At 35.6% G+C, this 26440-nt stretch overlaps 1 protein-coding gene across 1 annotated transcript; it reads right to left on the reverse strand.

The window, feature by feature from the left end:
• Positions 1 to 11739: 11739 nt before the first annotated feature.
• LOC140957132 (abscisic acid 8'-hydroxylase 2-like) lies at positions 11740 to 23017 on the reverse strand. The gene is made up of 8 exons (XM_073414289.1): positions 22701 to 23017; positions 22000 to 22324; positions 21598 to 21747; positions 20104 to 20352; positions 19636 to 19728; positions 19209 to 19394; positions 12467 to 12585; positions 11740 to 11953 (listed from the first exon to the last, which is right to left on the reverse strand). The coding sequence occupies exons 1-8, from the start codon at positions 22907 to 22909 to the stop codon at positions 11827 to 11829; spliced, it is 1458 nt and encodes a 485-aa protein (XP_073270390.1). The 5' UTR covers positions 22910 to 23017; the 3' UTR covers positions 11740 to 11826.
• Between the last annotated feature and the right edge of the window lie 3423 nt (positions 23018 to 26440).

Genomic DNA, 26440 nt, shown 5'->3' on the forward strand with positions numbered 1-26440 from the left:
ATCCTTCCATCCTCAGAGCGACGGACAGTCAGAGAGGGTGATTCAGCTATTGGAGGACCTACTCAGGGCTTGCATGATCGAATTCTAGGGCAGCTTGGAGCCGAAGTTATCTTTCGTGGAGTTAACGTAAAACAACAGCTACTAGACATCTATCGGTGTGGCTCCATACGAGGCACTTTACGGGAGGAAGTATAGGTAACCAGTTTATTGGGACGAGATAGGAGAAAGAGCAGAGTTGGGGCCAGATATTGTACGACAGACTACAGAGTTAGTGGTAATTCGGGACATGATGAAGACTGCTCAGAGCCGACAGAAGAGCTGTGCAGATCAGCGGCGCAGGGATCTAGAGTTTGCAGTGGGCAATCATGTGTTCGTGAAGGTCGCACTGATGAAGGGTGTGATGAGATTCAGAAAGAAGGGCAAACTCAGTCCAAAATTCATAGGACCATTCGAGATACTCGAGAGATTTGGGATACTAGCTTACATAGTTGCATTACCGCCGAATCTGGCGGGACTTCATAATATGTTCCACGTCTCGAAGCTGCGGAAGTACATGTCGAACCCTTCGCATGTGCTGAATTATGAGCTACTGCAGCTGACGTCGAACTTGTCTTACGAGGAGAGACCCGCTCAGGTAATGGATAGACCGGAGAGGAGGCTCCGGAACAAGGTGATCCAGATGGTCAAGGTCAAGTGGCTGAATCATTCTGAGGAAGAGGGTACTTGGAGGCCGAGACCGAGATTGAGACCGAGATGAGAAGTCGTTACCCGGAGTTATTCGGTACGTATTAAATTTCGAGGACGAAATTCTATTTAAGGAGGGAATAATTGTATTAGGATCGGTTGGGTAAGTAAAAGTGTTTAGAATGGTGGTTGAATAAACAATTAACAATTTTCGAATATTTTCGAAGGGATGAATTATTTTAGTGATAAACTGAATTCGATAATCTTGTTGTCAATGTCAATCAGTTAACTTAAAGTCCGAAAATAAACTGAAGGACAGATTGAATACTTGAGAAATAAAGAACACAAAAATTTATGGATGTTCGGAGACTTCAAATGCTCTTACGTCACATCTTCTATCTCAAGGATATGATTTTCACTAAAAGACTTTGATTAAATTACAGTAGTTGTAATAACCCACTTCAGTTGGTCTTAGACACTGTCAAACTGAAACTCTTAGTATCTTTACAATTTTATCAGTATGCAACTGATATATTTTTTTTAAGCACAACTGATTTAAAAAGATCGAATATAGTAACAATAAGTGCTTGTGCTAGTGCTCGAAATATAGCCTGAAAGCTATGAATATATCTGATAAAGCGTGAGTTTTTGTAATTGAGAATAGTTTGAAAGCTTTTAACTCAGAATGAATGTGTGCGAAAGTTTTGCTAACTCGGTAATTGTCTCTCAACTGATCTTCTCGATTATTTACAGACTTTGCTCCCAACGGTAATATTGGATGCGTTTAAATCCCATATATCCGTTGAATTGTCCTGAGTAGACACGTCATCATTTTTTCGACAATTGTTGTTGGAACTTTTCAAGTTCGCAATCTTTGCTTAATTTTGATTTTAACAATACTTGTTACTTTGTTTCTGATAACCTACCTTAGTGCGCAGATAGTTGAAACTGAAATGATCAGTTTATGAGCCAAAATTAAAGCTATCGGAGATGCTAACTGAAAGAACCAACCGATCGAACGAACTAAACCAGTTCAACTGATGCATCGGAACCAGCTCAACTAAATGTCCAGCTGATAGGTAGTTCAGCAAAAGATCTTCATAAGCCCGGCCAGCTGATTAAGAGTTCAACTGATGAAAAGCCCAGCTGACCAGGTAAACTGAATTAGTGAAATCTGTTCAGCTGACGAGTCAATTGATTTCACTAGATCAGTTCAAAGACCAGTTGCTGATCAGTTTGAAGAACCAGATCAGAACATCAGTTAGGAGCAATCAGTTGCAGATCATGAAAATCTTACTTAATGGATTACAGCTGTGCGCAAAGGTACAAAAGCAATTGTACTATCACAGTACAATCATGAACGTTGCATCAGAAGCTTAAAGCCAAAAGTTCCGGAATGGATTCCGAGGAACAAATTAAAAATGCAATGGTTACAATAATTGAGTCTCACTGTACGATCAAGATTCACACCTATAAATAGAAGATCAGTGAAGACTCATCAACAACGATACATAATACACAGTGTGACTGAAAGAGAGAACACGACAAGAAGAAGGGCAAGCATATTGTATATCTGCTTACTAAAAGCAATTTGCCCAGAAGGAACACTTAAAGTTATATCAACTTAGATTAGAAGCTTATTTCCCTCAGTGTGTGAGAACACCTTTCTGGTGTATTCATTGTTCAATTCTCTCACACACGCACACACCACCACCACCCAAAATACAGTCTTGCACAAAGACAATAAACTTGTGTAGGTAGTCTTTGACACACAGACGTTAAACAAGTGTTGACTGGAAGGTGACGCCCTCAGTCTAGACTAGGAGTTCAGTTAGGCAGTGGGTAAGTCCTAAGCTGTGTAGGATTTGTACAATCAGTTGTATAAATCTAAGTCTTGTAGTGTATCCTACCAGTGGAGGCAGAAGGGGTGACGTAGGAGCAGTTGAAGTCTTCGAACATCCATAAACATATCATGTGTCTTTTAACTGTTTAACTACTTGTTTTGTTCTTAGCTGATTTGATCAGTTCAGCTGATATCAGTTCAGTTCTGTCCATAACTGAACTGATATAAGCTCTAACTTATTTTCCCGTATTTAAGTTATTTAGTTGCACAAGATTTAAAATTTATCAGTTTGTCTTAACAAATGATTATTTCAAGTATTTCCGCTTGGTTTAATATCGAACGTGATCTAATTCATCGATGTATACATTCTTAAAACACGAGCTATTGTAGCTCATTGATTTATTGTGTTGAAAGCACCTCACTGGTGCCGAGCACACGATCCATCAATTGGTATCAGAGCTAGTTGTTCTAAGAAGGACATTTGAAAATTGATATTTTAAAATGTATTTTAAGATGGTATTTAAAATGGTTTTCAAAACCCTTTTAAAAATATTATATATCATGCGTTTGTTGGAGAAGAGTGGATTAGCTCTGCAAGTAACATCGTAGCCACTTCACTCGACTCAGTACTTTTGTTGTTTGAGCAGCTTGCAGGGTTTTGAGTTCAACTGACAGCAGAACAGCAAAACTGATCCGTGGACAAGATTTCAGTTGCCAACCTACCAGTTCAACTGATCAGCAGATGAAGTCCAACTGACAGCTGAAATGTTGGATGATTAGGAGCTTAATCATCAGCAGTATGCCGCTGCTTAACTGCCATATCAGATCAGAATAGATGAACAATGCGGTTCAGCAATCAGTTGAGTCCAGTTTGCATCAGCTAGACCAGTTGAGTCCAGCACAGAAGTCAAGTTCAAAGCAGCTAGCTGTTCATCTTACAAAGAAATTCAAGACTATGCAGTATATCAAGCATTCAAGGCGACCATTAGTTGGTACATTTAGTTATACTATATGTAAACTGATTGATAACTTATGTTGTTTAAAATTCAGCTAAGTATAATAGCATTTTTCACTTACATAACTGATGCGCTTAATTATAATACAAGGGAAGTTTATTTGATTAAATAAACATCGTGTTATCCAGTTAGTTTAAATATAACTGAACTGATATTTCCAATTTCTGTGTAACCTTAACTGCTTGAATGATAATTGCTGCTGAAAATTTTTTAAAATCGCGTGACTATTTATATTTCTGAAGGGGAGTTTTTAATTCAGTTCTTGAGGGGGAGTTTTCTTTTCCCTCGAACTAAAAAATGTTTTTAACCCATTTTTAAATTCAGTTTTTGAGGGGAATCTTTTCTTTTTAAAAATGATTTTAAATATGTCATCCCTCAAACTGAAATTTTTTTTTTTTTTATCTATTTTAAGTCTTTTTTCATCGCTTTAACTATTCAACTTTTGTGAACATCAAAAAGGGGGAGATTGCTGGAATTTTTCAAGTTCGCAATCTTTGCTTAATTTTGATGTCAACAATACTTGTTATTTTGTTTCTATTAACCTACCTTAGTGCGCAGATATTTGAAACTGAAATGATCAGTTTACGAGCCCAAATTGAAGCTATCGGAGATGCTAACAGAAAGAACCAACTGATCGAACGAACTGAACCAGTTCAATTGATGCATCGCAAACAGCTCAACTGAATGTCCAGCTAATAGGTAGTTAAGCAGAAGATCTTCAGAAGCCCGGCCAGCTGATGAAGAGTTCAACTGTTGAAAAGCCCAGCTGACCAGGTAAACTGAATCAGTGAAATCAGTTCAACTGACGAGTCAACTGATTTCACTAGATCAGTTCAAAGACCAGTTGCTGATCAGTTTGAAGAACCAGTTCAGAACATCAGTTAGGAGCAATCAATTGCAGATCACGATAAGCTTACTTAATGGATTACAGCTGTGCGCAAATGTACAAAAGCAATTGTACTATCACAGTACAATCATGAACGTTGCATCAGAAGCTTAAAGCTTAAAGTTCCGGTGAATCACACTGTACGATCAAGCTTTCCACCTATAAATAGAAGATCGGTGAAGACTCAACAACAACGATACACAATACACAGTGTGACGGAAAGAGAGAACACTGCAAGAAGAAGGGCACACATATTGTATATCTGCTTACTAGAAGCAATTTGCCCAGAGGGAACACTTAAAGTTATATCAACTTAGATTAGAAGCTTATTTCCCTCAGTGTGTGAGAACATCTTTCTGGTGTATTCATTGTTCAGTTCTCACACACACGCACAGACCACCACCACCCAAAATACAGTCTTGCACAAAGACAATAAACTTGTGTAGGTAGTCTTTGACAAACAGACGTTAAACAAGTGTTGACTGAAAGGTGCTGCCTTCAGTCTAGACTAGGAGTTCCGTTAGGCAGTGGGTAAGTCCTAAGCTGTGTAGGATTTGTACAATAAGTTGTATAAATCTAAGTCTTCTAGTGTATCCTACCCGTGGAAGTAGAAGAGGTGACATAGGAGCAGTTGAAGTCTCCGAACATCGATAAACATATCCTGTATTTTTTAACTGTTTTACTGCTTGTTTTGTTCTTAACTGATTTGATCAGTTCAGCTGATATCAGTTCAGTTCTGTCCATAACTGAACTAATATAAGCTCTAACTTATTTTCCCGTATTTAAGTTATTCAGTTGCACAAGATTTAAAATTTATCAGTTTTCTTAATGAATGATTATTTCAAGTATTTTGCGCTTGGTTTAATACCAAAATTGATATAATTCATCGATGTATACATTCTTAGAACACGAGCTATTGCAGCTCATTGATTTATTGTGTTGAAAGCCCTCACTGGTGCCGATCACACGATCCATCAATTGTACACTGTGACATTCTGACATGCGGTGCTCCCACTACAAGTTGCACTCTGCTTTTGTACAAATTGTTGCTTGTTGGCTACGCTCTTTAAGTGATGACGTGTCACGCTGATTTATCAGTTGACTCTGTAGCCGATTTGATGAACTGACTGTGTAACTAATCAGTCTTAACTGATAGTTCAGTTCGCTTGCACAGCTTCAGTTAGCTTTAGTCAGTTCAGTTGCCCTCAATTGTTTAGCTCATTAATTATCAGTCAGGCAACTTCAGTTCAGTTACGTTCAGTTGAGTTGATCAGTTCTGTAAACTTCAAACGCTCAATTTGTCAAATTCTGAAATTCTGATTCCAAAAAATTGTAAGGTCTAGAAAATTCGAACTACGTAATCTGACTGTATGAAATCTAGAGTTTTACTAAAATATGTGTTTAATTATTTTAAAGCTTTAAATGCATGATTATTGCATGGATATGTGTTTTATTTCATGGTTTATTAAGATTTCATGTATAAAGGCTTTTAGTAGTTTTTCGCGCTTGACGAGGAACGGAAACCGGAGATAATTAAGGAAAAAATATTTTTGTTTAATAATTATTTTTAATTATTTAATATATGGTGTAAATAAGGGTGATTTTTGAAAATGGGCCTTGATAGGGTATTTTTACTCATCAAGTCATATTTAAAACCGGTACGCAAATTTTAGCAAGTGGAGGACTTTTTGAGGGTTTGGGAATTATTTTCAAAAACGTACTTAAGCGAAATATTTTTCGGGAGAGTTTTTGGGCTTAATGGGATTATTTAATGCATAATGAGCCCAAAATTCTACTAGACTTCATTATTTTAATTAGAGCCCATTATACACTAATCTTTTTATTAAAACCTACTTTCAAAAACCTAAACCTATTCCTCACTAACTCGGCTGCCCCCTTCAGCAACCTCCATCAGCCTCATTCGAATTTCTGCAGCTCTCCCCCTTAGGTTTTCTCAAGCTTTTTTCAAAGAACTCCTTCCCCATCTCTCTAGTGCACGTTCTACGCGATCGTATCGAGGTTTTCGTGCGTAAATACGCAAAAGGCACGCCCTATACCTCGTTTTTCTCATCATTCACATCATTATATGTTTATTTGTGTGTGTATGCATGAATAATATCAGAGATAATGTTTTATGTGCATAGGGAACGAAATTTAATGAAAAATACTCCACTTTTCTTCATGTAATCTCACGGTTTTGATATGGCTGAAGGGCTGTCAGATGTTTGACGTTTAAGGATCATTTTACAACAATTTTCTAGGAACTCTAGAGGGTATATGAGGTCCGGATCGAGGAAGGTATGGTCGAAAGTGTAGGCTTGGTTCTAGGGTTCGAACGTTTGGATCGGGTGAAAGGGAGAGGGCAGCCATGCATGGCTGGTTCCAGGCGCTGGTTCAGGCCATGTGGGGTCTGTGTTAGGGCTGCGAATGGTCCATGGTCCGCTGGTAGAAGGGCTAGGCTTGGATCGAAGCTTGAGGACAAGTTAGGTCATGTTTTGGGAGAGTTTGAGTGATCCCGGTCGCAAGGGCTGTAGGCATAGGTTAGGTTGGGTCAATCAGGTACACCTGGGTCTAGTCGTGGTCCTAGAAGGGTTAGCCAAGGTCTAGAAGCCTCAGTTTTGGGTCTAAGGTCGAAATTCGAGAGTTAGGTGCACGAGGGGTTGAAGGTTGCGAAGTGCAGAATTTTCCAACAATTGTTCGGCCATATCCGAGGGTCTTAGGTGGTCTGAAATAAGTGGTTTGAGGGCTCGTCATGTAGATTCAAGTCATGGTTTATGTTGGAAAAAGTTTGGTTGAGTTTTGGGTTAATTTGGATTAAAACTGGAACCCATGTCCAAGTTTTAAAACAAATTATAAAATTATTGCACGGGCTCGTATTTACTTCTAAGAAATGGTTATAAATATTTTTTGAGTGGTTTTAAGGAGTTGGGTTGGCTTTAGGTCGAAATTTTGAGGTCCTAGTGTAAAACAGTCAATTAGGTTTCCAGGAGCAAAATGTTCATTTTGCACCCGGGTCAAGTTAGTGGTCCTGACAGCTCCCTAATCACAAGTTGACATGTTTTACATGTATATGATATTATGAATATGAATTTTTAAGATAATACGAAAATACGTTGCATGCTTGATTTTAAGAAAATTTATGTATATGCATGATTTTATAAGTGATGAATATGATGATATGTTTTGAAGGATAGAAGTTGGTTGTGACTAATACGAACACGAACACGAACACGAACACGAACACGAACACGAGCATGTAAAGCCAAGACTCAGGGGATGAGTAATATTGTCGTTGATGTCCCCACCGCCGGATACCGCGGTTATACGTAGATAAATCCATCGATTAGAGCTGATACGAAAGTCACAACTAATGAACGGAATTCAAATAAAGAAAATTGAACACGTATATGTTGATATGATGCGATATGGACATGTTTATGCTTTGACATGTCATGTTTATGCTTACGCTTTTGAGATCATGAAATGTATTTTAATTACAGTATTTTTCACGGTTGCATGTTGTATATGTACTTGCTATCACGGTTCATGTGTGTTGAGTCTTTAGACTCAATAGGTGTGAATGATGCAGGTGAGCATATTATATGGAGACTGGAGGCACCGAAGACTGAGTAGGAGGGGCTCGATGTGAGCACGCTAACCCGAGGACCATATTTTCCGCATATTATGTTTATGAGTTATGAGTGAACAAGGATATTTTTACACACTTTCGCTTTTATATGTTGTTGGATGACAGGGCTTTGCATGTCGCATATTTGAATTATTTTAAATAACAGTCTAGGGTTTGATGATGATATATTCTTTTTAAGTGTGGTATTTTTACCAGTAGTTGAATACTTTTATTTTAAAATGTGTGATTGACAGCTTTTATTGTATGCATGTGTTTGAATACATTGTCGAAATGAGCTATTTTTTTTAAAAAAAATCTAGTAGTATTTTGGTAATAGACGTTTCAGTTCAAGTGAGCATTGCATGGACTCATGAGCAATCAAGAAGAACTTGCAAGCAAGGAACCAAGTCTCCAGGGGTTCGTGATTCATGGAAGTAAGTTTGGGAGTCAGACGAACGTGGTGCAAGTGCTAAATTATGAAGAAGATGACCCCAGACCAGTAGCTCCCGTGCTAGGGAGGCCAAATAATAACGCCCCAGCGCGCCATGTACTACTCAAGAGTGTGAAGTCCAGAGAGCCTGGCGCTATGGCGGTATAGTTTGGCCGCCCCAGCGCCCCAAACACTGTCCACACTACAACAAAAATGACTTTTCGCAGCGAGCGAATTCGCTTTTCGCGGCGCACATTGCACGTTGCAAAGTTGCAAGCTGTTGAAAGTTCAAGATTATCCGCGGCGTGCATAAGCACGCCGTTAATACATTTATCCGCAGCGTGCGTAGGCACGCCGTTAAAACTATTATTCGCGGCGCGTCTACGCACGCTGTTGATAGTCATAGCATAACCGTCGCTAATTAGCGACGGTTTTAACATTCCGTCGCTAATATTAGCGACGATTCTACAATTCTGTTGCTACTTAGCGACGGGATATTTTAAAAGTCCGTCGCAACATTGCGACGGTATTTCAAAAATCCCGTCGCTAATTAACGACCGAATTAAAATAAATGTCGCTAATTTTAGCGACGATTTATGCTAAATCCGTCGCTAATCTTGATATTACAACAAAAAAAAATTACGTTTATAATTTAATAAATCTTAAAAAAAACGTATACTATAATAACAATATTGATCTTAACTAACACTTAAAAATTTACAAAAAATTGAAACAAAAAAACGTACCTTAAATCGAAACTCAAATTGCTTAAGAGAGAAAAATTTTAAGTGTTTTGAAGTGGTGTGGTAAGAAATGGTTCGACTTGTGATATTTCAAGACAATTTGATACGGTTTTGGTTTTACCGTCGGTCTTAGCAACGGTTTTGTATTAAACCGTCGCTAATGGCGACAGTTGTTAATTTGTCGCTCATAGCGACGTACTTATATTGTCGTTATTAGAGACGGTTATAATATAATCGTCGCTAATTTGAATTTTACGCCGGTTGTATTGAACCGTCGCTAACATTAGCCACGGTTTTGCTTACACCGTCGCTAATATAGCGACGATTTTAAAGAAACCGTCGCTAATATAAATATTGCGTCGATTTTAAAAAAATTGTCGCTAAATATTAACGGCGCACATTTACATGCACGCTGTCGTTTATATAATTTTTTAACGGCACACATTAACGCACGCTGCGGATAAGTAATATCCGCAGCGTGCTTTTAATGCACGCCGTTAATACTGTCAACTGCAATAATATCAACAGAGCACATATGAGTGCACGCCGTTAAAAGTAATATTCGCAGCGTGCTTTTAATGCACGCCGTTGATGACGTGCTGTTTTTCTTGTAGTGCCAAGGCTGTAGATTTGAGAACCCTCCGTGCTAGGGCAGTCAAACTGTACCGCCCCAACGTGCCGCCTGCGTGAATAAAATATCTTTACCTAATTTAGAGTCCAAGTTAATTTGAAAACTTATTTTTATATCTTTTAGATTTTGTAAACAATATGTGGACAAATTTTATTCATTGAAACAATGAGAGATTGAGTTTTATAATATTTTTTGAGTTTTCTCCCAAATTTCAAAACTTTGCTTTGTATACACCTTTAATTTGTGTGTTTCTCAAATTAAACTTATCAAAGTTTAACATTTGGTGGTGTTTGTCGATTGTTCTTCACTTGGATTGTCGAAGACGATTTCTCTGAAGGTTCGTTAGAGATCGATTGTTTATCTCGTGAATATTGGTTGCTAAGTTTTTTGTAGCTTAGAGGTGAATATTCCAAACCATTACTTGATTCAAAAAAGATCGAGACAATACAGCCTTTTTTTGTTTCATTGAATCGAGAGCATGACTCCGTTTTCGAGTGCATTTTCTTTTTGTGTTCGAAGAATCGCATCAATATGTGCATGCATGGTTCATGAAATGGTGATTAAGGATCAAACTGGAAATCAAACTCAGTCTATGTCTGGGCGTCTTAGTATGTGGACACTGTACTACCAATCCAGTGGGTGCCTCACACACTCAAAGAGATTTTGGACCGATAATGTCATGGTTTACCCCACGCACTGTTCCGTCGATCCAGTTGGTACCTCATGGGAGTTGATTGTTCAAGAAAAAGGGCTGAGCCCCTACTCAACAAGGTTATCTCAAGCGATAACAAGCTTAACATGATATGAAAATGCTGAATAAATATCATGACAATAAAAATTCATCATATGACAATTTCAAGTGATAACATGCTCAACATAATAAGAAAATTATGAATAAATATCATGACGGTAAAAATTCTTCATATGACATGTAAAATAAAACACATGTGAATGCATGTTCATCTAGATATCTCATTCAATATTTGCGTACCTCTAAACTATCCTGAAAAAATTGGTTGTTTGCTCACTTGTCATAGACATTGTAACCAGTAACCAGTATTATACTCTATCACATTTTATAATTCTTATCAACTATCTACCATTTATAACTAAGGTCATCAAATCATACTATCGTCCATCGTCAGCCTTTTGGGGACGATAGCCTCGTTGCTCAATCCTTGAGTTTCTGACTACTCCGAGAGCTTTTCGCAACTTGTATAGCCTTTGAAATAGCTGGAAAAGTCTAGAATAATATAAAGACGAGAGGAAACTTATACTTGGTGTACCTTGAAAATGAATCAGGCATGGACACTTATAGACGGAGTTTGGAAGCTCCGAACTAGTCTCCTGTCTACGTGTCATCGACCGGTTGACACATTGGCATCTTGCTGGCAACTAGACTTCGGATTTTTCAATGGTTCCGAACTAACTGCTAAATAATTACTTTATTTATTTTTATTTTAAAAAACTTAATCATGTTTAACTCGTACTTTATTAATAACTCAACTTGGTTCATTATAATACACCTTAAAGTATTGAATAATATATAAACTAACCCTTGCACCATTTCTTATTCAAATGTGCAACAACCCGCTACACTCACCTTGATTCAAATAGAGTGCAAAGCCCAAGTAATTCAATATCCAATTTCTATTCATTACAAAATGAAAAAAAAAAAAACCAATCATTTAATCCAAACTCCAACAAATATTCAAATCATATTCAAACTGAAACAAAAACCGTTAAAATATCCCATGATACTTATGACCTTTAATTACAACTGATTTTGTTATCATATATGAACTTTTAATTAGTGATCATTGATAAGAAGAGCATTTCTTGAGCAAAAATCTAATACTTGTACGAAGCATCATTTTTGTTTGGCACTGGGATACAAGAAAAGGAAATTAAGGGAGGTAGTCCTCACAAGGAACTCTTTAGTCCCTTCTTCTTGGTCATGAATTCCTAATGGTATTGAAAAGTAATTTCAGGTGTATCTTTAGTCCTTTGATAAACATGTATTGGCAATCCTCCTTTAGGCACGGGAAATGGGTCATATTGTATTGCATCATCCTCTCCAATGACTTTCCATCTGATGTCAAACCACATAATGTTATTCGTTTATTAGATATGAATGATAACAAAGGAAACATATTAATCTACTTCCAAAAAAAAAAAAGAAGCTTCAGAACCGTTTGTTTCGATCTTTACGAGCAGTTTTCGATTTAGAAACAGTTTTCGGCACTCTCGTCTACAAGCATTGTTTTTTATATATGTCTCGACGTGTTGAGTACACCTAAACCTAATCGTGAGTGGTCTCCTATTTCTCAAACAAGTCTAAGTGTTTGGGTGTTATACATTGAATTGGGATTTGACTTCATCGAGCAATTATTTTGACGTTCCCGATAAATCTTGAATTATAAACAAACTAGACAGTTGAGTTAATGACAAACATTATACGTAGATACATGGTCTGTCCTAGCTAGAAATAGTTTGAAATTTATTATAAATAGTGTGGATTTGAACTCACGTAAGCGAAAAATGACTCATCCCCACCCACGCCAATACTGCAATAATAATAATAATAAAACAATAATAAATGCACCTATAAGTGGTTGTGAGGTGATGGAGGAGGATGAGCATTTCAAGCTTGGCAAGTTCGCTTCCGGGACAGGAGTGCACTCCGTGACCAAATGGCATGTATGTATTAGGCCTTGATGGTTCCTGCCACATCCCATTAATTATAATCCAGTGAATATTTCGACATACATGTATGTAACCATAAATTATGGATAATATGATTAAAAAAAATAATGAACTATGGATAATACATGCCAATGATTAACAGCATATATAATCATATAGTACCAAAATCTAAAGTCAGCTCTAACTAATAAAAAATATATACAACAGATTTGATCTATTTTGCATGTCTATTAAATCTTGATGGTCCTCCCACTGCTGAAATAGTAATATTTTTAAATCTTAAATTTTACCTCTAATAGATTTGATTCTCCCAATGTTTATCTGCATTAGGAAGTATACTGCATATTCTAAAATATTTTCTAATCGATTCAGCTGTCTAAAATAAGAATAAAAATCGCTTGAACTTGATATTAACATATGCTATGTAAACGTCATTTTCATTGGTAAGGTCATGGAGATGATCATTCATACAGATGGGTGATAATTTAACGTACATAGAACAACCCTCCCTCGAACTTTCTAGGTGGTTGTCACTTACCGAGTGGATTAGTCCGCGGTTATAGTTGTACACCATTAGTCCTTATACCCGAGGCAACATGGAGGCTCTACTCACTAGCATGCACTTTGATCTATTTTACGACTCGATTGAGGGTCATCAGATCGCGAGGTTGGATGTAGTTTCGAAATATTTAGGAGCTAATGCATTGTAATCAGCGATTCATCGCTGACCTACCGGTGGACATATCTTACGTGATCTTATGAGTTATTATTGCAAGGAATCTCTGGCCATAATAAGACATGTGCATTAGGAAAATGTGTTTTCTTAGTAACATATACCATGTCACTATTATTATTCAATGATACATCACATCGTTATTGAATTCATATGCAACTCTCGATATGCCAACTGTTTTACTCTCCTTACTTAGTTAGCAATTAGTGATACCTAGGGGATCGTGAGATGATGCTACTAGACAGACTTGAGTTATGATGTTTTTTTAATCAAGGGTTTGATGGAAATAATGAGGCTTATTAGGATAATAAGAATAAATGTTTTTCTAGATAACATGATGTTGTGAACGAACATCTAGCTCTATCCATGAACCATTGCAGATCACATAAGTATTGGATTATGTGTTCCCATTGAAATGCTTGAATTCAAGGGTCTGAATTCAAGAATTTGAATTCGTTGACTGTAGTTTGATGGAGATCAAACATATTGCTTATAAAAGATTTATAAGTAGGTTCAATTATTGGAAGATCTTAATTGCTAACTAAGTAAGGAGAGTAAAACTGTCTGTTTTAGTGAAAGATTTCACAAAAATGACAGCTGCAAAAATGAATCAGTGGAAAATTTTGGCCTAGAAATTTTCTTTTTCCATTATATGAACAAGATTTGTACCCTTGATATATTGCCGATGTCTGATCGTTGATCGAGATTCTAATGAGTTTACAATTATTTATTTAGTGAATTTTGAATATGCTCATTAAATAACAAAATTATGGTATTGACTACTAAGTATAAGACTCATATTGAATAGTTTAGAAGAGTCTAGAATTAATTAATTGATTAATAATTAATTAATTAATAGTTTTTAAATAATATATATTTGTGTATGTGTGTTTGTCAAGTATTTTCAAGAGTTTATAATAACTTAATTATGCATAGTATTTCAAGAGTGAAAAATAATGAGTGTTTTAAATAATAGAAAGATAGAATCCTGATTCAAGGATAATCCTGGTGAGATTGGAATATTGTATTTATTTAATACATGATATCAAATGGTTGTTTTAAAAAATAACAATTAAAAAAAGGAAAATAAAGTCGATATTTTCTCTTGTCTTCTCTTTCTTCCCTACGTTACTCGACCACCACCTAGTCCAAGGCTCACGGAGCGTCGTAGCGTAGCCGCTGCCTCGCCGAAATTTTCAGTTACGGATGATTGAACGATTTATTCTCAACACATAATTTCGTGCAGATTTCTAGTACAATCCACACGAGGAACAAAGTTTCTGATAATGGATCTAATTAGAACATTAAAGAAAGTTCGTAGAGATTTACAAAAAAGACCAACTCTACTAATTACGAATTGGTTTGATGTTTAGCGTTCTTAAAAGCAAAGATAAATCAAATCTATACACCATATGAATGGTTTAAATCATACGACACCCAAGAACGTTTTGAACATTAAACAAAAATTTAAAACTTTCGTTGCGTCTTGGGTGCGAAAAAACGGTACTCTAATGGTGGTATCAAAGACTAGGTTTCTCAATCATATGATTCTTATATTGCTTACTATTTAAAATTTTGGTGAACAAATCTTTTCTAACCGCATGTGAAATCCAAATAAATCCCAGGCTGTGAAAATTTTTGAAAAAAAAAAATCCGAGCACTGCTAGAATAGTTTTCGGCAGCTCACGTGTAGGCAGCCGCTGTACATCTAGGCAGCGACGTCCGCGTAGAAGTTTTAATGAAAACAATAATGGTTGTTTCGTGCAAGGCAGTGTGTTGGTGCTGCACGAAGCTGCCCAGAAAATTTCGGGCAATGGATAGGGAAAATAACATGGGTACCCAAGATGGTCCCGGGCACTCTCTGGCTCATGGGCTTGAAAGGTTTGGGTTAAAGGTGTTTTTATAATTTTTATTTTTATAATTATGTCTGTTAGTGACATATTTGTAAGATATACAATTTGATAATATATGATATTATATTTTGATATAATATATGTTATTATATGGTAAAATATGATCAAAATCCATGACCAATTTGCTAGGCGTATGTTATGGTTTTTTAAATTATTGTATTTTTAATTATTTGATAATTATTAAAGTTGGCCTTTTTGGCCCGGTCTCACCCCTTAAATTTGTATCTCAATGTGCAAAAGAAATTTAATTAAATATTAGGTTTAATAAGAGATCAAGATTTGAATATGATGGGCCCAGATCCTCAAAAGTTTTGAAGACTGAAAACATGTAAATGTTTGAAGCTTGTGTAATGTTGCATTTTATTCCCCGCATATACCTTGGTTTTGGACTTGGATCCATTAGAATACTGATTTTCATAGCAGCATGATATAACTATGAAATATGACAGATAGATGTGAATACATCGTTCTTTAATGTGATATTAAGGAATAGATTTATATGTCTCAACCTGAATGATTCACATTAGTATGAAGTGAGCATAACGTATGCAAACTTCATATATCCATTTACGGAATCAAATATACATCGAGGAGTTGAAACATCAGGTTAGATAATATCATCAAAGAGTTTAATTTTGATAAGAATTCTGAGGAACTTACTTTTATGTTGATGACATAATAATCATTGAAAATGATATGGGTATGTTGCAATCAACTAAAATATGGTTGACTAGTAAATTCTACGTGAAGGATATGAGTGAAGCATTGTATGTATTAGGAACACAGATCTATATGAATAGATCAAGAAGGATGCCATGGCTCACTCAATCCACTTATATAGATACCATACTAAGGAGATTCTCTATGATTCTCTATGGAAAAGTTCAAGAGAGGATATCTTCCATAAGCGTCTCTCATTGGTAATATTATGTATCGTACAATCTCTGCTCGACCTATTTCTTTTCCACTGAGTGTTGCAAGCAGATATCAGTTGAGCCTTGGTCCATTAAGGTCGTGAAGATATTCTTAAGTACTTGAGAAAGACTAAGAATTTGTTCATGGTCTACAATAGTGGAGAATTAAAATTTAAAGGCATACTAATTCTATCTTTCAATCGGATGTGAATGATTCGAAATCAACATATGGATTTGTATTCATGCTCAATGGTGGTGCTTTCTCTTGGAAAAATTCTAAGCAAGACACCACACCGCATTAAACTACTAAAGCCAAATACAAGCTTCATCAGCTGCAACAAAATATGCTGTTTGGATGAAGAATTTCGTCCAAAAGTTGGGCCTCATTCCTAACGGAGTTGGTTCAATCCCGGTGTACTGCGACAACACAAGTGTCATTGTGCAAGAAAATGATCTGAAGTCTCATCAACAATCCAAATATATACTGAGGAAATTCAACATTTTCCATGAGATTTTCGGAAGATGAGACATATCAATAGAGAGAGTTGCCTCTACAGATAACGTCGTAGATCCACTTAAGAAATCTCTGTCAGGACCATTGTTTGAGAAGCATCATGTAGCAATGAGATTAAGATCTATGGTAGTTTGCTATAAGGCAAGTGGGAATCGCTTGTGGTTTGTGCTTTATTAATGACTCTTATATAAAAAAATATTTATTAATATAATATTTTACGATTTTATCAAATTATGACATTTACTTTATATGTATATCCATGCAAGCTACATAAATAAATTTCTAAAATATACAATAGATACAATGAGGTTAGCTTCTCAATGTAAAATCTTGAAACTCATTAGAATGTGTATTTATATTCTAAATTGGTTTTTAGTCAATTCAGTCGAGTAAAATAAGGATAAGATCGCTTTAGCTTGAGACTAGAATTTTTTATGTAAATGCATGTCGTGTTTTATTGATAAGGTCATGAAGATGACCATTCATACAGATGACTGCTCATTTGATGAGGCATTGAACAATCATCTCTTGGACTTTCTAAGTGGTTATCAATTATCTAGTGGATTATTCCACAGTTATGGTTGTATACCATCAGTCATTAGATCCGAGACAATATGGAAGCTCTGCGTACTAGCCTGTATTTTGATTCGTTTACCGACTCTATTGACGGTCATCAGATTAAGAGATTGTGTGTAGTTTTGAAATTCGTAGCATTCAATATATTGTAGTCGGAGATTCAACGCTCACCTACCGGTGAAGATATCCTATGTGATCTTATGAGTTATTAGTGCAAGAAATCTCTGGCCAAAGTAAGACACATATTATATGGAAATATGTTTCCTTAGTTGCACATATCATTTAACTATCATTACGAAAAGATATATCATATCCTTATTGAATTCATATGCAACCCTCGATACACAAATAGTTGTAGATTCGATAGGGATACATGAGTAGAAAGGACCGTAATGTATATGAACCATAACTTACTGGTTCTTGAAAGCACTATCAGTGATACCTAGGAGTCGTGGGGCGATGCTACTAGACACTCTGACCATGATTTCATAGGTGCAATCGAACTTGAGTTTTGACGTTCTTGATCAATGGGTAGATGAAAAGAATCTAGCTAATTAGGATAAATCTGAAAAAGAACAAATGTTGTTCTGAATCATGTGATGTTGTGAACCCACGTCTATCTGTATCTCAAAACCATTAAAGGTCACACAAGTAATGGATTATATGTTCTCGGTGAGATAATCGAATTCAATGCGTTGAATTTGTCGACTGTAGTTTGATGGAGATCAAAGAGATTTCTTATAAATGAGTTTACAAGTAGATTCAATTTTTGAAAGTTGTGGAAGTTAGTTTAATTGCTAATTAAGTAAGAAAAGTTGAACTTTCTATTTCAGTGAAGGAATTCACAAGACTGGCAGTTGCCAAAAATGAATCAGTGGAAAATTTGGACCTTCAAAATTTTCGTTTTTCATTATATGAAAAAGATTTATATCATCGATACATCCTTATTGTCTGATCATCGATCATGATTATAATGATTTTAACAATTATTTATTTAGTGAATTTAGAATATGCTAATTAAAAAATAAATTAATGTTAGTGTACTAAGTATAAGATTCTCATTCATAATTAGAAGAGTTTATAATTAATTAATTGGTTAATAATTAANAGTATTTTCAAGAAAGAAAATACAATATGAAAGTTTCAAATAATGGACATATAGAATTCTGGTTTGAGGAGAATCTTGGTGAGATTGAAATATTGTGTCTGATAAATACATGATATCGAAGGGTTGTAAAAAAAAAAACAATTAACACAACAAGAAAATCAAGTCAAGATTTTCTCTCACTTTCTCTTTCTCCCCTACCATACTCGACCACCACCATGTTCAAGGCTTACAGCGAAGCACCACCAAAACACCACTGCGACATCGCCGCTGCGCCTCAGTTGCACCGTCGATGTCTCGTCGGAATTTTCAATTTCCGGCGATAGATCGATTTATTCTCAACCAATAATTTCGTGTAGCACAGTCCACACGATAAACAAATTTTCTGATTATGGACCTGTTTAGAAGGTTGAAGAACGTTTGTAGAGATTTACAAGAAGGACCAACTCCGCTATTCTCGAAATGGTTTGACGTTCATCGTTTTTGAACACAAAGGTAAATAAAATCTAAACAATCTATGAATAGTTTAAATCATACCACGTTTAAAACGTGAACATCAAAACTAAAATTTCTAACGTGAACATCAAAACTAAAATTTCTAAAACTTCTGCTGTTTCTTGAGTACGAGAAAACAATATTCCAACATAAATTTGATCCAAAATCGACGTCCCCATATTTCATTTTCAGTTCATCACTTTTAATGATAACATTGCAAATAAACCAAGTGAATGTATGAAACTTGATTGTTCCACGCTAGACTATACATGTCATGTACAAGGCAACATTCATAAAACCTTTTATATATATGAAGATTACAATGACACGTAGAAGACGATTAAATTATATTTTATAGTTAAAGATATTCGAAGTTAATGATAATATATACCTCAAATCTGGAAGGGTCAAACTTGTCGGGCTGTGGGAAGAAATCTGGTGAATGGTGAATGGTTCTGAAGAGAGGGAGAACTTTCCAACCTTTGGGGATCACATAACCTTGGAATTCAACGTCTTCCATTGCCTCTCTAAATGTAAACGACAAAATACTCGCACTTCTCAATGTCTCTTGAATCACCTATTTTCCACAAATTTATTACAAATCTTGAAATCCATGCAGGTTATTAGAATCAAAATCGCAAAATTCTATATGTTATGAAGTAAGATAATATAATATATATATATATATATATATATATTAAAAACTTAAATAATATTTTATGAGCCAGACGTGTCGTCAACAAACCGGTGGTTCTTGGTCTCAGCAACGCTACTTATTTAATATATAGATAGATATGAATTTAAGACTAAGTAGGTACCCTTGTGGTCAATGACATCTGTCGGGTGTCATCCCATGTAAGCCCCCGCTGGCCTTGCAATCGTAGCTTTCGCTGGAGCTCTTCCTGCTCCTTCTGAAATTTTAGTGTTGATACTCACTCATTGTAAAAACTAAAAATTTCTGTTAAAAAAGCAAAAAAAATTATATATGGAAAAGCGATATGTCATAAAAAGTTCATATTTGTGCATGCATCTAAAAACAGTAAATTTGCATTGTTTAGGTCATTAAATTTATTATTTAAAAATCTAAAATAAATGCCCCAAGACAAGCTATATATTATTTAGCTTAAGATAAGAAGAAGCAAAGCAATCTGGTTTACTCAAAACATAACATATAATGTCATTCTCGACACGGAACGTCCAAAACATCAAGTTCCAGAGGCACCGGTTCAAAATTTTCGTATAATAAATAAACAGAATTTATAGCAAAAACAAGAAAGAAAATGTACCGTGACAGAAAGTAAGACATTTGCATTATCATGCAGATACTTGAGCAGCCAAGTCAATACGCTGGCTGTGGTGTCGTGAGCTGCAAATATTACTCCAATAATGTTGTCTGCTATTTGGTCATCACTTAAATCATTCATCTTCTCCTGTTGAGCCCTCAGCATAACTCCCACCAGCCCTCCGCCACATTCCCCTTTACTCCTCCGCTTCTCTATTAATTTCATCATTGTCTTGTTCAGTTTCTTCCTTGCCTGTATAAATATTGGGATACTAAGTGTACAAACATAACTCAAAATCATTATCCTTCAATCAGCTGTTGTAAATGTTTACGAACTGTTTAATTTATTAATTATTATTGTTAGGGAACGTTACATTTTAGTCGTATATGTTTCTTTCTTCACTATTTTGGTCATATATGTTATCAAATTTTAAGTTTTATATCTTTTAATTTAACAATATTAGTCATTTTTATCTAAACTGATAATATGATATTACATAGATCAGTGTTATGTCAGTGTTACGTCTTAGGTATACCACATCAGAAGGATAACTAATTTTAAAAAAAAATTTAATATAGCAAACAAAAATTGAAATTTGATATTATAAATTACTAAAACAAAGAGACAAATATATATGACCAAAAATATAATTTTCTCTAGTTTTATACTTTAAATAAAATGTTTTGAGTCAATAAATATAATTTAATGAATTTGGAACAATTGTAATTTACTTTATTTGATAATTACATGTCATGTTAAGCATAGATATATTAATGTTAAATCCTTAGTGTGTGTTAATAAAACTTATTATTTTTATTCTCCATATATTTTTCTTGAGTGAGTCTCATGTGAGACCGTCTCAGAGATCTTAATCTGTGAGATGGGTCAACCCTACCCATATTCACAATAAAAAATAATACTTTTAGCATAAAAAATAATATTTTTTCATGGATGACCCAAATAAGAGATCCGTCTCACAAATACGACCCGTGAGACCGTCTCGCACAAGTTTTTGTCATTTTTCTTTCAACCTCATCTTTCTCTCTCGTTTTTTAATCAATCAATCAAATGATACATAATATTTATTGCTTAACATATTTATAAATATTTTATATTTACATTTTTTTCTATTAATTTAACTATGTATGATTAAAAATTATAATAAATATGTTAGAAATATACACTATTATGCTTTCTAAAATTATTTTTTAACAAATGAGTGCGTTTTTTCGCTATCAGTACTACACCCGGGTGAAGTGGCTCATGTCATGCATATTTTAATAATAATTAGGAGTCATGAGACTCATGATGAATTCATATCCAACTACACGTCTTACAGGTACGTGTTCAATTCTTTTTTGCATGAAGACAAAAACGCAGGAGGTGTTTGATTATTTGCAAAATATTTGTGTGTGTATATATATATATATATATATATACGTATAGGTATATGCATATATTCAGGGAGTTGTGTATGTGTGTTTGTTTTGTTTTTACCTTCATTGCTTTGTAGAAAGGAGTTCCTGGAAAATCCAAAGGCATTGAATTGTAGCCTTTCTCTAAGGTTTGGTATAGATATTTGATTCCTTCCATCTCTACCTCTTGGTCATCCCCAAACACCGACAGCATAGCAACATCGAACGCATACTAATTAAATACATCAAATATTAAATAAAAGTGCAACAATTCTTGGCTAGACAAGTTATCATTATTTTGCATTCAACCTATAATCACTTCAAAAACAATATATATTCTGCTCTTACATTACTATATTTACTATTTTCCACAAAAAAAAAAAAAAATCAGCAATATTTGTAAATATTCCAAGACTTAAATTTCCAAAAGTTTTTCACGAAACACTCAACTATAATATTATAGTGGTAGGGACCGAAAAATTACCTGGCTCATCTCCTCTAAAGTATGAACAGGGGTGGTGGTCATTTCCCATTTGTGTAGAAGCTTAAGGACTACATTTTCGATTTGCTGAACCGAGGCTTTAATTGCAGCCGGTAGAAAGGATGTAAGGATGAGTTTCTTGAGCATAGAATGGTATTTTCCTTGGTGGAAGAAGACGGCGTTGGGTCCTATCATTTTCTCTTTGCTTGGTGGATATGTCGGCTTGAACAGATGAGCTTGAGTCACCAGAACTACCTTTGTTGCTTCTGGGCTCGAAATCATCACACAAGGGCATCCCAATATATGGCTCTTGAATATATCACCATACCTATACATGTATAAATATACTATGGATCGATGTATGCGATACATGTTGTATAATTTAGTCACAAGTACATCGTGGAAACAAAAAAAAAAAATACAAATAGAAAAGATATATTTTTGACGAGTGAGCCATATGAGTCGTGTAAAAACAAATTTTATGCAGAGTGATATCTAGGGAAGGTGTACTTTGATCAAGTGACAATATAAATTATTTCTGTATCTCTCTCTGTATTACAAGGATGCGATTATCTTAACAATTTTTTTTATTTAAATAAAACTAGAATGGGAAAGTAGTGGAGCATTTTTTCCACTAGAAGCTACAACTAGTCATGGATAGATATTAGTGTGTGTGTGTGTGTGTGTGTGTGTGTGGTGCGTACCTTTTTCTTCTCATGGAAAAGAAGATGTTGGGATGTTGAGAATAGAACTTGAGGGTTTCTCCAATATAAGGCCAACCCATGGAACCGGGAGGCAGCCGGCGGAGCAGGCCCTTGTGTGTGCGGCGGTGGCGGCCACTCCATTGCCGTCTCAGTAAGAGATATCCCAAAAGCACCAGCACCAGCACCAGCACCGCACTGATTATTTCCATTATATACTGTACTCCCTGCCAGAAACAAGAAGAAGAAGAAGAAGAAACTAATCTTAGTGGTAGTTGAGTTCCATGATTAAATTGAAAACTGGAGCGGTGAAGCTTAACCGAACCTGATGTGAGTATGGGGGTATACATACCATTTTGGTCTGCTTTGTTTCTATATATACGTGTAAAACCTAATCGAATTAAATTAATGGTTATTTGTCGAGCAATCCAATTGCCAAAACCCAAGTGTTTTAGTTCTTCGTATTTTATTATAAATGTATATAGGGTTAGGGGGCGCCATAATTTTATCAAGCGTTTGGTTTGAATATTGGATTTTCAAATCTTCACAGTTGAGTAGATCGGATCGGTGCTCCGAGTTCTGCACAGACAAAAATATGATTAGGGATTGCCGGAGAATTTTTCGTCGTGACACCTCAGATACTTAAGTCAGTCCGAAAAGTAAATTTAAGAGTCATATATAGTAGTGCTAAGTGAAAACGAGAATGTGAGTGAGTACAATAGTAGCCAATAACATGTATGTATTAATACATGAGGGGTTAGTTACCTTGTAAGAGTATGATTCTTGCTAGGGTAGAAGTCTAACTGAGATAGGAAACATCAGATGAGATGACTCCTTCACCATAGCGACTATAACTCTTAATTGTGGGTAAGACTCTTGCCTTATCTCGATGAGATTTGATCGAATCTCGTATTTATTGGGACCACAGTTGTTGTTTTTGCTACCCGCATGAGTACGATGTCAAGTTTTAGTACTCGGTAGAGCACGGATGTCGATCCCACAGGGATGCAATTTAATTATAAATTATGTACCACAAATAAAATAACCAGACTTTATTTAGAAAATTCACTAGACTGTTTGTTGTTAATTATGAACTAAAATTAAGGAAAGCGTGCAATCGTTTTAAACTAAGTGAGAATTAGAATCTAGAGATGTGATTTCACTTGATATTCACTATATTAAATTATCATTGACATCAATATTTATAATTTCAACGCGTTTACTACCCAAGAATTCTCGACTAATTCTACTCCCTTTCCCAAATGGAGGGTAGAAATCAATTATCTAAAGTCAATTTCAATATCGCTATAAAAAATCAAACAATAAATAATTTCAATTGCACAATAATTCTTTTAATAGATTCGTTAGAGTTATCGGCCTTCTGAACCCTATAAACACCAACGACATATTTTCCTACGGTCCTATTTGAAACCCCCTATCGCGAGTGATATATCTCAAATAAATATGACAATTCAATTATTGATCAAGTAATTAGATGCAAGAAAATCCGTAAAATATAAATAAACAAGAAGAAATTTTCACATATAAGTCAAAAATTCATAAATAAATATTCGACCGTGTTACATCGTCCTCTAGATTAAAAAAATTAGTTCATAACGAAAAATCGATAAAAAAACTTCATGTTTTTCGACATTGCCAATATAATTAAGAGATTGTAGTGAGAGAAGAAAAGAACACTCGAATCTAAACACGCGACTCCGTCCCCAGATGATGCAGTCTTCTTCTTCAAGTTTCTTCCATTCCTCATTCTCGCTCTCTGGATTTTTGTGCGTGGCTACGTCTCCTTTTTTTTGTCCTTGCGGCTTTCCCTCTTACGTTCTAGGGTTTCTTCCTTTTTATACACGCGTGGCGGCCAGAAGTGTGTTTTTGCACGCCTCTTGCACGCGGGTGTGCTTGAAACAGCGCCACCACGCGCATGCTTCTGGAGTTGTGTGTCTGCCCTGCGCACGCAGTTGCGCATGATCTGCGCAACCGTGCACGCACCTCTGTCTTTGTGCTGCAACTCTGCGCATAGCTGCGCACGACCGTGCCTCTGTTTGCGTAGTGTCTTTCAGCGCACGCGTCTGCATGCGATCTGGTGCGGCCGCGCGTGCTCTTCTGTTTTTCATTGCATCAATGTTGCTTCATGTACTTCTTTTTGTCCATTCCTGTATGACATTAAAAACAACCAAAACACGCATTATTCTGTTCGAAACTAACACAATTCATGCCTATTAATTGGGTAATATGCGTGCAACGATATGCCCTCATCAACCTCTTATTTATCGACAAAAATGTCTTCACATTCCCTTACTGCGTCAGAGCCCGAGCTTCCTGGCAACATTAGTGGGCTCTGACTTCTAGTAAATAGTTTAGACATTTAATAAACAGGGTTGAGGGGCCCCGCCTTGTTAGATATTCATTAGCTCGGACTCTTGGGCTCGGACACCTTACTATATGGTGGGGCTCGGTATCTTAGCCCATGATAGTAATAAGGCCTGAGACTTAAAAGGCTAGCGGCCAATTTTGAAATGGGCATGGATTCGTCCAGATGTGTCAATTTTATAGTACATCAATAGTACCTCCCTTCTTTTAGTCTAAAAGAAGTATGAAATTTAGAATAAAAATTTTATCGGACTCCGAGCCCTTCTCTTTGCGTTATTAATTTTTGGGGTGTGTTTCTTTGATCCCACGTGACATACTGAATGGTGCAGATGTTGATCTGGGTGAAAAATAAATGGATAGCCTTAGATCCTTTAACAGCTCGGCTCCAGAGGTGATAGTACATGTGCCCTAGAAAATCCGAACCCTTGATTTCATGTTGATCGGACGACTGACATGAAATTCTCCCAAGTATAAATAGAGTACTTTTGTAAGGTCCAGTAATTTAATTCAAGTAACCTGAATGCATGCAATCTAAGATTTTAATTTTTTTAAATTATGTTAATTATTTTATGTATTTTATGCATAATTCATGCATGATAGGATTTATTTCATGAAATTTTTTAAAACTCATGCATTAGGGTTTCTAGATGCATTTCACGCTCGAACGAGGAACGAAGACCGGAGAATTTTCAGGAAAATTATTTTATTACACGATTTATTTCTATAAATTAATATAAGGTTTTTTTAAGAGTATTTTTCAAAAATGGGATTTTATTAGGTATTTTTACCCGCGGGATTTTATTTTTAACGGTACGCAAATTTTATCGAATCGGGGGACGTTTTGAGGTTTCGGCTAATATTTTCAAAATATTCCCAACACGAAATATTTTTCGTGAATGCGTTTGGATTTAATGGGCCTAATTTTAAGCCTGTTGGGCCTAAAACCTTTTTCAAACCCTTAATTATAATATTAGGGTCCATTAATTGTTTGATTAACCATTTAATTATTATATAATAAGCCATTAACCTAAACCTAATTATTTTTGCATAGCCGACACCCCAATTCAGAATCCCTCACCTTCGGTTTCAGAGATCAGCAGTTGAAGGCTTCGGTGGTCTCTTGTTTTGCAAAGGAAAATTCATCCGGGTTCCCACACATCATTCTTGCTCTCCAAACATCATAAGGCACACATTGTAGTATTCTTTTTGCATCATACACATAATATTTTCTGATGTAGGTGTTCATGCATCCAAACTCTCGATCCAAACGAGTGTGTGTAAGATTTTTCTGTTTCATGTGATTATTGCATTCGTTGCTCACATTCTTCTGATTTTTTTCTAGGGGTTGTTGTAGTTTC

Source organism: Primulina huaijiensis, chromosome 1 (genome assembly GCF_012295235.1).
Source record: "Primulina huaijiensis isolate GDHJ02 chromosome 1, ASM1229523v2, whole genome shotgun sequence".
Lineage (NCBI taxonomy): Eukaryota > Viridiplantae > Streptophyta > Magnoliopsida > Lamiales > Gesneriaceae > Primulina > Primulina huaijiensis.